A 13,347-nucleotide genomic window follows, 5' to 3' on the forward strand; every position below is an offset into this window, starting at 1 on the left:
AAAAAGACTAAAACTTGATTTGTTTGGCCTGGGGTGTGTGTCTTGGGGAGTGTGGGGGTGGGAAACGCAAGCCCAGCCCCTCCTCTTCCTCCCTCCCCTTCACCACCCTCCCCTCCCCCTCCTTCTCCTCCTCCTGCCCTCTCGGGCTACACCACCACCAACAGTGGCGGCGGCGGCAGCAGCGGCAAAGGCCACAGCAGGGACTTCGTCCTCCGGAGGGACCTTTCCGCCACGGCCCCCGCGGCGGCCATGCACGGGGCCCCGCTCGGAGGGGAGCAGCGGTCCGGCACCGTCTCCCCCCAGCACCTGGCCCCGCCTCCCCACTCCGCCGGCATGTTCATCTCGGCCAGCGGCACCTACGCGGGCCCGGACGGGAGCGGCGGCGGGGGCCCGGCGCTCTTCCCCGCGCTGCACGACGCGCCGGGAGCTCCCGGTGGCCACCCGCACCCGCTCAACGGCCAGATGCGCCTGGGGTTGGCGGCAGCAGCAGCAGCCGCGGCGGCTGAGCTGTACGGCCGCGCCGAGCCGCCCTTCGCGCCGCGCTCCGGGGATGCGCACTACGGGGCGGTGGCGGCCGCTGCAGCGGCCGCCCTGCATGGCTACGGAGCAGTGAACTTAAACCTGAATCTGGCAGCAGCAGCTGCCGCGGCGGCGGCCGGGCCGGGACCCCACCTGCAGCACCACGCGCCGCCCCCGGCGCCGCCGCCGCCGCCGCCGGCGCCCGCGCAGCACCCGCACCAGCACCACCCCCACCTCCCAGGGGCGGCCGGGGCCTTCCTGCGCTATATGCGGCAGCCAATCAAGCAGGAGCTCATCTGCAAGTGGATCGACCCTGAGGAGCTGGCCGGGCCACCGCCGCCGCCGCCGCCGCCGCCGCCACCGCCCCCGGCCGGCGGCGCCAAGCCCTGCTCCAAAACTTTCGGCACTATGCACGAGCTGGTGAATCACGTCACGGTGGAGCACGTGGGCGGCCCCGAGCAAAGCAGCCACATCTGCTTCTGGGAGGACTGTCCACGCGAGGGCAAGCCCTTCAAGGCCAAATACAAGCTCATCAACCACATCCGCGTGCACACGGGCGAGAAGCCTTTCCCCTGCCCCTTCCCGGGCTGCGGCAAGGTCTTCGCGCGCTCTGAGAACCTCAAGATCCATAAGCGCACTCATACAGGTGGGTGTCTGTCCCCGGCCGCGCCGCGCCGCCGCCGCCGCCTCCCGTGTCGCCGCCGCTTCCGCCGCTGCTTCTCTTCCTCCTCCTCCTGCTCGCCTTAATTTTTCCCTCCTTCTGCTGCTTCTCTTCGCATACGTGTAACCCGGACATGTGACTTCTTTTTTTTCTCTCTCCCCCTCTTTTTTTCTATGAATAAGTAATTCGATAGCATACACAGGCCCCGCGCTGGGTTCCCACGCGGTGGAGTCTCCAGCGCTCCCGCAGCCCCTCCGCCGGGACCGGCAACGCGCTCCAACCGCCGCCGCCGCAGCCCCGGAGCAGAAGCAGCAGCAATCGGAGCAGGAAGGCGCCCAGGACGGTCGGCAGCCCCCATCCGTCCGGCCCCGGGAACTTGGGGAGGGCGATGGGAAAAAGGGAGCTGGAGCCGAAGCCGCTCTGAAGGCTTTTTCCTACTCACGCGGTGGCAGGCCCCGTGCGGACGCTACTCTTGCAAAAGCGGGTGTGCGAGGGGCGCGTGGGATTTGCTGTGGTATTGAGACCACCAGGCCCATCTCTGTGTGGCCTCCCCAGGAGGGGAGGGGGACCTTTCCCTTCTGGGTGGGGTGCAAAATACTAAAGGAAGGAGGCCCCCAGACACCTCCCCATACTCACACTCACGCGTTGTTTCACACCCACATATGCTACTTCATGTACAGGCTTCACTTATGCATGTTCCCATGTTCCCTTATGCAACCCCCCGTCCTCACTGCTGGGACACCCATATGCCGAGACACACACACACACACACACCCTATACACTACACTCTCACACTTCCTCATTTACACACCTTCATATACACCTATACACACGCGCGCGTGCCGTCACACAGCGCCATCACGCACTTGATCACACGTGCCCTAGAGGGTGCTGGAGAAGTTGGGTTCTGTCCTTTCAAAGAAGGTTCTAGTTGGAGGAGCTGCAGAGCCTCCCACGGTTTTTGGGGCCTCCCCCGCCATAGAATTTAGGGGAAGACCCGGACGCCATGGGGACCCCTCCCATCCACCCCAAGCCCTGCCTTTGGGGGTGCAACGGCCTCGGGTGAAGGCGGCTGCGTCGTGGGGCGGTGGGATGGCCTCTGTGGGTCGTGTGTTCCCTTTGAACGGACCAAGAGCATTGGGCGGGAGCGCTGATGAGCGCGAGCGCAGTCTGGATTTATAAGGACAGACAATATTACCCCTTGGAGGACACTTAAGTAACTGGAGTTTACATTCAGTAATTACTTGGCAGATTTATCGGCTGTGGCGGCGAGGAGGCTGCCGCAGGGTGTGGGGTCCAACGCCTGGGCAGCGGCGGGGGCCGAGGGCATTCCGGGGATCTGCGGGAGGAGCCGGTGGCCCAAGGCGAGAGCCCGGGGCCTCGCTCCTGTCTACGGACACCTGACAGGCCTCGTGTGAGCCAGAAGATGATGGGCCGGGAGCACGTTTTCCCGGGAGCCCTGTTTGCCTGCCTGGTTCTTTTCTAATCGGATCCGTCAGCTTAATGATTTTTCCAAAAGGAAACTTCCCACAGGGCTCTCGTAAACCGCCCCCCCCTGTCCCCCCCCCGGCCCACTAAACCAGCTGAATACTCCTGTGCGCAGTATTTCCCGACCGAGCAGGGGCCTGGGACCGTGAAGTGGCGCGCTGGGCGCGGGAGGTGAAAACCTCCCCAAAGGGAGTCCCTAAAAGCGGAGTCTGCGGCCTCGGGCCCTTCCACCTTTCTAGGCCTCGGAGGTCCCCGCCCTCCGGCCCCTGCGGGACCGAGAGCCTCCAGCCGCCCTGGACTGCTGCCCCCCAGGAGGGGGCGTGCGCGCGTGCTTGGGAGTGGGGTGAGGTGCAGAGACCTGGGGCGCCTTGGGGACCCAGGGCCATTTTGTTTAATGGTTTCACGCCGTGCGTATGGTTGCATTAACGCCGGGCTGCGGTGGCTACATGGGCCTCTCACTCTCGGGGTTCCTTGGGGAAGGATGCGAGCACCTCTTGTTCATGCTCGAACCCGCGCCGGGGGTTTTTGGCGGTCCCTGGACCCAGTAGCCATTGAACACTGTGGGCAGAGGAACCATCCTGGAATCACTGCCCTGCCACACCGCTCTCCCATTTGGGGGTTATTGGGATCCCTCCGGAACAGAATGATCAAAGGGAATAATCCCCCGGCCACTCCCCAAGGCCTATTTCCTGACCCACGTGCCCTCAATTCCTTTTATAACATTCCTCTGGGCCAGACTGGAGTTCTCTCTGGAGGGGGAACTGGTAGGATCTGAATGTTGCCCACACCTAGCTTCCATTACTCTCTAAAACTCTGTAAGTTGTTAAATTGACGTGACCTCTATGTCAGAATCTGAAATGTAAACACTGGGGTCTCACCCTTTCTAGTTAGGTAGAATTTGTTCACTGTCTCCTTAGTCCGACCCCCTGAATAAAATAGGCTATTCTGTCACCCCCTGCCCTTTTTTTTTTTGCTATTTTTTCTTACACTTCTTTATCCCTAATTTTCTACCTTTCTTTCCACTGCATATCTCCCCTTTACTGGGTCTAATTGCTTCTCTTCATCATGTGCAATGGTGGAGCCAGCAGTGTTCCAGCCGTTTATTCTTCACAGTCCAGGATATGTAGCTTGTACTGAAACATGAGACTTCTAAAAATACAACGTTGCACATTTGCATAGGATGAATAAAACCACTTAACCATCCATATTGAACAAAGACATAATTTTGTTTTTGGAAGAAAGCTATATTAAATCAGTATTATCTCTAAGTTCAAGTAGAATATAGAAATCAAGGCAAATAACCAACGTTTTGATAAAAATCAGTTAACCTTTTTGTTGCAGCTCATCTACACAGAATTTTGAAAGGTTGTGGTTATCATTGTGTTTATGTTGTGTTTCCGCCTCTTTCTACATCAGTGTAGGAAACATATGTGAATAATATCTAATTTTATTTTTAGACACGATTTTCAGGTAGGGTAAGTTCTATTCCAGGCATCTGAATACTTTCAGCTGTGCTAACATACTCTGACATTGAAGTAGTTATCATTGTGAAATTAACAACAACAAAACTACACTGAATTGTTTGTATGAATAAGAAGTTTTACTGCAATAAGTTACACATACTAAACTTAGTTGTTCTTTTTTAAAATAAATTATCCAAAACCAAGGAAAGGTCATACCTTGTGTGCCATTAGAGTAGCTGCTGTAATGTGGAGAAATCCAACTTTATTTTCTAAAACATTTAAATATGAGGAAAATATTAATACAATAATATATGAGATGACTTGTTCAGTTATGGACTCAGGTACATCAAGTTCATAGATACTAAGGTCAAAAGGAAAATTCATACTGTTAACTGCTGTCTTCCTTTTTTGCTCTTTAATATCAAGGTGTAGTATGGCTGAATTTCTAGTTGTCTTATTGAGCATTTTCACTTCCAGGACTAAGGGTCTTGTGTTTAAAAGTATTGTGTTCCTGGGGTGGTTAAAGTAGCTTAAAGGAGCCATGGGCCAAAAGACTCTGGCAAATAGTCCTTTTTTTTTTTAATTATTAAGCAATATAGAAAGCTGTTAGAATAAGTTTATTTATGGCATCAGGTAAATGACAGGTTCTGGCTGAGGCTTGTGTTGTTTATTAATGTTTGTTAAGGCTCTGTTCCGTAGGCTCTTAATTGCTCTGCAAGTTGTGAGGAAAGCTGGTAGAAGGAAGAGACCAATGGCCTATTCTCTGCCCAGCTAGGCTTGTAAAAAATCTAGTGATTGAATTGTATGTTTCACAGGTGTCTTTATTTTTGACGAGAACAGGATTTTGTTTTATTTCCTTTCCTTTCCCATTGGTGGAATGTTGGGGAACACTCTGAAACAAAATGCCATTATAATAACTTGACTGCATCACTCCCAGTTTACTTTTAATTTAGTGTATGTGTTCCATTTTCTTCTCTTTTTCTTTTATCCTTCCCCCAAGCTGTGGTATCAGAAGTATCATTTTATCAACATTTATCTTGATAGAGGAGCTGCTTGTATTTTTGTATGTACAGAGCCCGAGGGGAGTGAGGATACGGGTATTCGGGTCTTAGTTGGGTTTCGGTGTTACATCCTGGACCATGCTATAGGCATTCTCCCCCGACCCCTATAGTACTGCAGAGGGGCTGACATCTAGCCTCTCTCACAGTCCCACCTCCAAGGAGGGCCCCCAGGCCAGTGGTCACCAGGCCCATCCCAGAAGTACTCCTTCCCTGTTGTGTCCTGGAACGCAGGAATAGTAATAGGAGTTAGGCTGGGAGTTGGTGTTCTAGAGATTGGAAAGATGCATCCTCATTTCTGCTCCAAGATTTTTCTCTCAAGTGAGAGGTCTCGAAAAGCAATTGTTAACCTTTCCTATGTTTTGTTGCAGGCGAAAAGCCTTTCAAATGTGAATTTGATGGCTGTGACAGGAAGTTTGCCAACAGCAGTGATCGAAAGAAACATTCCCATGTCCACACCAGTGACAAGCCCTACTATTGCAAGATTCGAGGCTGTGACAAATCCTACACTCACCCGAGCTCTCTGAGGAAGCACATGAAGATTCACTGCAAGTCCCCACCACCTTCTCCAGGAGCCCTTGGTTACTCATCAGTGGGGACACCAGTGGGTGCCCCCTTGTCCCCTGTGCTGGACCCAACCAGGAGTCGCTCTAGCACTCTGTCCCCTCAGGTGACCAACCTCAATGAGTGGTACGTTTGCCAGGCCAGTGGGGCCCCCAGCCACCTCCACACACCTTCCAGCAATGGAACCACTTCCGAGTCTGAAGACGAGGAGATGTATGGGAACTCTGAAGTTGTGCGGACGATACATTAGAATTTATTCATAATAATAATAGTGGGAATCCTTGGACCATATCCTAACCTGAGACAATGCCGAGCCTGAGACAAATCTGTGACTCAGACTTGCCACCGGGTCTAATTAGCCCTATTTATTTAGTATGAAACCCTATGGTGTTTGTACATTTAATTAATTTAATTAAGATATTTGGGCTTTTTAAAAATAGAAAACAAACAACAACAACAAGTTGGACTTATATACTGCAGGGGTCAGGGCTGGGAGCAAATTGTACCAAGAAAAAAATGGAGAGGTTAGTTAATTGAGATATACACTGCGATGCAATAAATATATATATTTTTAAGGGGAGAGAAAGAGCATTAAGTCAAACTCCACACAGCAACAGGCCCTCTGCATTTCCTAGAGTGCCTCGTGAATGCCTTTGACACCATAACACGGGCTTCTTCGGAGCCTCATCACCTCCTCTTTGGGCCCTAATTCTGCAAAAGCCTCTTGATTGTAAACCACACACTTGCTGCATTGCCACCACCAGATCTTGGACTGTACCTGTGTCCAAAAATATTTGTGAAAACCTCTTATGTTCTAATGCTTGTAATTTTTCATTTCCACTCTTTGATTACTGATCTCACCTAAACAGTATTTTTATACAGGATTATTTCTTCAATATCCTGCTTGTATGATTTAAAAAAAAAAAGATGCAGCAACCTTAGTACATCTCCATATATTGTGCTACTGTGATTGTTCAAACAAAAGTGGAGAAAAGAAAAAACTGCTGCAATAGACAACTGTGAAACTGTGATATTTTATAAAATAGAAGACATTCAAGTGCTTTCTTTTTCCTGTTTTATTTTAAATCTGAAATCTCAGATGCTGCCTCTTTACTGTGTCCAAACTTCTTGTGTAATAAAGAGATTATGTTTTAGATCATAAGTTCTTTGGTATGCCAAAATTACCAGGCAGGTCTAAGGAGGTGTGATGTTGGCAACATGCCTATTTTTTTTTTGAAAGCTGTTGTTTTTAAAATAGGCCAACCCCTTTTATACTCTTGTATCAACCTTTTAAAAAGCCTTTATTTTTCGATGCCTGAAAATGCATTTTAATGCATTTTCTTCCACCTGAGCACTGAGCACACTGAACTCTGTCCTATTTGGAAATGACAGTGTGTGATGTATATGATTTACATTAAAAGAGGGGAGGGAATTGCTATACATATTAAAATTTTTAAAAGGTTTATAGTTACCAGCAAACACTGATGAATGTGTGACCTTTGCCAGAGCTGTCAAACTAGGATAAAAAAGGTCAAGGACCTAGGACAATAACTCTTAGTCAATTTATTTTTGGTTGGTACAACACATCGTGTGTAAAATGTAGTCCATCATAAACATCCTACAAATATACTAAAGAGCACTAATTTATCCTCAGAGACCCTGAACACACCCCCGCCCCAGGGTTTGAAGAAATTTGTTTCGTGTGCTGTGAGTGGTTGATGTAGTCTTGTCATTGTTAATAAGTTGTATGTGAACACTATTATTTGTACAGTTGAATTAATTTATTTTCAGACATCTTTTTTTTTCCTGGAAGAGTTCAAAGCACACCAAAGAAATATATTATACATTTTGGTGAAAGGTGGTCGTTTATGATCCATGGTTTATTTAAAAAAAAAAGAAAATGGGAAAATATATTTTTAAGCTTACTTGAATGAACAACGTAATGTGAAAACCAGGACTCTTCCTGCATGTTTTTTTTGCATTGTGTTGATGAGATTATATATAGTTTATAGATATATTACTAGTACAGTGCATGGTGCTGTCACTTTGAAAGCCTTTCAATGTTGTCTTCACATTATTACGGTGAATATGAAACATGCAGACACTCCTTTATAAAGAAAAAGACCATAAAACTTGAATATAAAATCTACATTTGAAAGTTTATTTGATTTTCTTATTCACTTTCAAAGCTCTTTCAAATAGGCAAGATAAGGTATAAACTTTGGGGGGATAATTTATGTATTGTAAACTTATTAGAACAAAGTATTCCTGATTTGTAATGAGTTGTTTTATTTATACAACTTTTTCAATGGTAGTTTGCACTATTCTTTATTATGCTACAGGTTTATTTATTATGAAACAAAGGAATATGTATTTTATGTATTTTGCCACGCATAGGTTAACTGCCACAAATTTATCGGTTCCTGATACACCTAAAATAAAAAACTTAAAACGTGTACCTTCGTTAGCAAGCAAGAATGATTATGGAGTAAAAAATTTAATAAAAGTATTCTTCCTATGTATCGCTTATGTTTTACATAATGACACATTTCTATCATTCTCTAAACAGAACAGGTTGTTGACATAGTGAACATTGGTTCTCTTCCCTTGATCTCTTTATTTCTTAGCCTCTCCCCAAGCAATAAAATAATATTTTTACAGCTTAGTTTAATTTATAATCTAATCTAGAAAATACAATATACTTATGAAGACTGAGCCCTGCAGGTTGCATGTAACACTAGCATAAATCTTACTGCATTCATTTGTTAAAATTAATATCCTTAGTGATCCTAATCAGTAAAAAGCTGAAAAGCAAGATTTAGCTTTTGGTGCCTAGCCTCTTAAGAAAATAAAAAGGAATGAGAAGACGAAGAGACAGGCTTTCAGACAAGCAAAATCAGGAGCCGAGATGGGTACTGAGTTAAACATCCTGAATGAAGTTCAGTAGTGGTCATCAAGTACCTCTTACATCAGGTAATGGGGGAGGGGGAATCCAATGTTATTGTGGTTTATTTGGAAGCTGAGTGGATATAAGTAACTTAGCATTTGGGGACAGGTGTTAAGGAGAAATTAGATTCTTTGATGGCAACAAAATATCCAAGTGTCTTAAACTAATGTAATCGGCTATCTAACAAGGCTAATTGTTTGCCTATTTTTATGTTAGCTGATACAAAACTGATAAAAGACAAATAGTTAAAAACAATTGGTAGCAATGTCAATAAGCAGTTCTCCAAAAGGTTATATAGTGCTTTTTAAAAGTCGGGTTTGTTAAAAGTAGTAAAGGTGAAACAGGTTGCAAAGAGTTGTCTTAAGCCAGATAACAATAACCAGCACACGAAGGAGAAAAAACATAAATGAGAGTCCCAATCAATGGGAAAACTTATAGCTCTCTAATGAAGTTTCCTGTGAAAAGAAGGGTGACACAAAGCCACCAAGACATGAATCATTCATGGGAAATATAAAAGATAAAAGATAGCTGACAATGAGCAGAACCTTGTATAGAGTGTATAAAACAAGTTTCCCCTTCTTATTTTCTGCTTTAAAACGCACAATATCCTACTCCCAGCTTTCTCTGTCCAGTCTATAGAGTTAAAATTGACCACTGCTCGTCCTGAGCCACTTCAAAGTAATTTAGTCCAGAACGGAAGGCTTGGCGCTTGGACAATCTTCATGGTGTGTTAAGATTTCTATGGCAATTGGCAAGCAAGACGTTCCCATCTGACTATGTCTCAAAGAAAGCCACTTATTGACACTAAGTTGGCTATCATCAAAGACTTCATCTTTCCTAGGCGAAACGTGGCCCTCATGGCCCTCGCAAACACTGTTTAAATCATCTACGTTTGTTTTCCAGACTAGGAGAATCTTCAAACACATGACTGCTTGTAGTTTGTACATATTTTCCCTCATGTAGGATAGTGTTTGGTAAAGCTCCTAAAATCTAAAGTACTGAGAAAGAGCTTGGGGGGAGGAATTATATTCTTTTAGGAGTTGGAGATGGCCACACAAGAGGATTAGCATTGGGGGCAGGAAAAGAGGAGGTCCAAACTTGAAACCTAGGCCCAGCTATTGCCGAAGTCATATTTGTATCATATTTGTATTGCTTGCAGTCTTGTCATTTATATCCTGCATTTTGTGGCAGCTTTTTGAGACAGTGGTTCATTCTACCTACCTACCTACCTACCTACCTACCTACCTACCTATCAACCCTTTCTCTGTGAGATGGGACAAGAGATGTTCACCTGAAGTATTACTTTATCCCAGTTTGGTTAGGAGATACAACTTGGTGAAGAGGGAAGGAGAGCCAACCTGGCTTCTCTGGTGATCCCCTTAAGTCAGAGAAAAGGAAAGCTGAACACAAGAGAAACAAAACAATCCTGACACTTATTACTACTTTCGGCCTGTCACATCCCACTGCCCGTCTGCCCATCCACCCGTCGTCTACCAGCATGGACACATGGCCAGGGAAAACCTGCCCTTCCAGGCTGGAGGGATGGTTGAGACCCACGGTGAAACCAACCGCCCTGGGGTTGCCCGCACACTTCCCCTTGAACAAAAACTCACAGAAACTTTGACGCCCACACCCACGCACAAACACTCCAGAGCACACAAATTCACACACAACGCGAGCACCCCATCAGGCAGGGAGAAGTTCAAAGGCATGTGCTTTGAAATTCAAACTACTGCTTTTATGGTACATCCACACAGAGCGTCAGTATTGCTATAGCAATGGGCAGGGCCAGGGGAGTCACTGGCAGAGGGACCACAGCGATTCAAGACACTCTATTAAGTTACCGTTGCAGTGACCTTTACTTTCATGGCAAGTTATTTTAGTCAATTTTCGCCTCACCAGAAATATATATTTTACATATAATATTACACATATCATACTATACGTGTGACATAGTAATATATATGTGTTTCCGTCTACTTTTTGTTACGATTCCTCCATAGAACCTCTTAGCTTGAGAGAAAGGAAAGAGGAAAGAATGAGGAGAGGAGAGAAAGCTGAGTGGGGGTGGGGGTGGGTAATGTTAGAAGAGGGGCAGGAACGCCAGAGCCCCAGTTCCTCTTCCTTCTCTCCCCACCTAAGTACTTTTATTTGCAGAGCGATTGTTCTTTGTTTATTTAATACAAGTACTGTGTGAATGGTGAAAAATAAACACGATGAAAAATAACCAAACAGATGATTCCTCCGAGTGAAAAAGCCCGGACTTAATAAAAGTGCGAAGCAGTCACCGCTGAATGAGAAACCCTTTGAAGTGGAACTTATTATAGGAGGAATACTTTGGGGTTGCCTTAACGACGCCGCTGAATCGAAAGCGCTCGCCTTTGTCAGCGATTTGTTCTCCTTTGCTGGGGTGCCTGGAGAAATTACTTACATGGGCTGCCTTAACATGCAGCCTGCAAATCAGTAACTTTGCAGCTCAGACTTGCAGACGCCACTCGGCAACGGACAAAAAGAAGTCAGGGGGAAACGCACCAACCTTTCACGCCGCGTCTCTGGGGATGGGGGCGCACGGGCGTGTTGGGGGCGGCAGATAAGAAGTTGTATTACAACTGGCCCCCCTCACCCGGGCTCCCTACCCTCAGCCCTCTCTCCCCATCCCAACCCCTGAGCCTGGGCAGGGGCCGGGGCCGCCCGGGCCTGGTCCAGTTGCAGGAGAGGCTCAGGGCTTCTCCCAGGCTCTCCAGCGAGGGGCGCTTTTCTGTGTGCTGGCCGGGCGCCGGACTTTCCCAGCAGTCCCGGCCATATTTAATAAGAGTCGTTTATCACCCAGGCGCTTTGAAGGGTCGCCTCCAGCCCTGTGCCCATTAGAAAGGCGGAGGTGACATTTAAACTCGGTTTTCAAGGATCGCGGGGGGATTTCAATGAAAAGGCAACTCGTTTGTCTTATGAGCCTGGAAACAACCCCCTTCTCTCTCCTTTTGACCACATGGCATAACTCAAAAACAATAGTTCAAAAGTGAAATGGCATCGTGGTCTTCACTCAGAGACAGGCCCCCATCTAGCACCAGAGAAAAGGGGTAGTCCACAAGACAATGTGCTTTTTGTGTCCTACTCTGTCACAAGGATTGTGTTGTTTGCTTTGGAGGCTGCGCCTGTTATACTTTCCTGAAAGTGCTTGTGTTAAACAAGAGTTATAAGTCATCCAAAACAACAAACATTTTGATTTTCTTTGCCTAAAGGGCTTTCCCTGGCTATGGGCACCGTGAAAAAATAATGTCCTTGCTGAGAAAGGAACACCAGTAGTAGCATTAGAAGCGGGCGCATTAAATATTGAATGACACGGGGTAAAAGAGCTTGTCGAGGGGCACTCAGCCTTAAAGTCTTTCTTCAACTTTGTCTTCGGTGGCTGCTGGACTATTTAAGATGGTATTAATTAAGGCAGCTTCGGATGCCGCGGAGCCCGCCGGCCCCTCGGCTTCTCAGTCAATGGGCCTGTGTCCCCACGCTCTGCTCCTGCGTTGTCTGAGCCGAGTGCAAATGTCACTTCTCATTTGGAGGCTGAAGAGATGGGCCCATCCTACATTAATGGCAGCAGGGATGCAGTCATAGCAGGCGTTAAAGGAATAGAGAGGCTAGGGTGAGGGGAGGGGAGGCGGGAACAAAATGGGAACATCTGCCTTGGGCAGGGAGGGGAGTGCGCCCAGCGTGCATTGCTTTTGGCACACTTTGGAGAGTTGTTTAGCACACAAGGGCCACGCGGGACTCGGTGGGTTGGAACATCCACTCTCTCGTCTGCTCTTGTGTGGAGAAAATTAATACCCCAGCCCTGCAAAGATACACTGGACAGTTGGGCAGGTTCCACAAGGACTAGTTCCTATAAAGACAAAGGCTTGGTGCACACAGCCTTATTTACTGGTTTCCTCCTCCTCCCTGAGGTGCCCTTCACAGATCACAAAGAAAGAAAGAAAGCCCAGAGGGCCTCCGCCAAGGACCTGAGATCCAATTTTACAGATGGTGAAACTGAGACTTCAAGCAAGGCTCAGAGAAGATTTTTGTCAATATTCCCCTCGAGGAGTTGGAAGCTGAGACCCTCACTGAGCCCAAAGACCCAGACAAGAGTGGAGTTCCATTTCAGGGCACCAACAACCACACCAAAACATACCCCGTGCTCCAATTCCAAGCGTTTCATTTGATTCAGAATCAAATGAAAGTTAGTTTCAGCTGCTGGAAATTTCTAACATTGAAAAGAGAGAGATGAAGCTTACTGCCAACCAACTGTGGCATAAATGAAATGCATGTCTTAAGAAACTCTTAACTATTGGTTCTTGATGAAAAGAGACAAGACTTGGCCAGGTGGAGAGGTGCAGGGTACACCCTGGCAGGTTGATTTTTTTTTAAATTGGGGAACACTGTGTTTTTCCAGGACCCATCAGCTCCAAGTCAAGTAGTCGTTTCAATCTAGTTGTGGAGGGTGTGGGGACCCAACCCACAACTTTAGTGTTATGAGCACTGCAGTTGTAACCAACTGAGCTAACCGGATGCCCCAGCAGGTTGAATTTTGCATCCAGAACCCCCAAGAGAGCTTCTGTCTCCTGCTGTGGAGTTCCAGATGGAGATAGGCCTTATCTTTTATCACAAGATCCCTT

General features: G+C 47.3%; 1 protein-coding gene across 1 annotated transcript in view; it reads left to right on the forward strand.

Moving 5' to 3' along the window:
• The window catches only part of ZIC5 (Zic family zinc finger 5), an 8,726-nt gene extending 454 nt beyond the window's left edge, over nt 1–8,272 (forward strand). The window contains 2 exon segments of the mRNA XM_019663685.1: nt 8–1,165; nt 5,562–8,272. Of these exon segments, the coding sequence (XP_019519230.1) occupies nt 8–1,165; nt 5,562–6,004 (1,601 nt within the window). The 3' untranslated portion in view covers nt 6,005–8,272.
• The last annotated feature ends 5,075 nt before the right edge of the window (nt 8,273–13,347 follow it).

The sequence above is a fragment of the Hipposideros armiger genome, unplaced genomic scaffold, assembly GCF_001890085.2.
Source record: "Hipposideros armiger isolate ML-2016 unplaced genomic scaffold, ASM189008v1 scaffold_397, whole genome shotgun sequence".
NCBI lineage: Eukaryota > Metazoa > Chordata > Mammalia > Chiroptera > Hipposideridae > Hipposideros > Hipposideros armiger.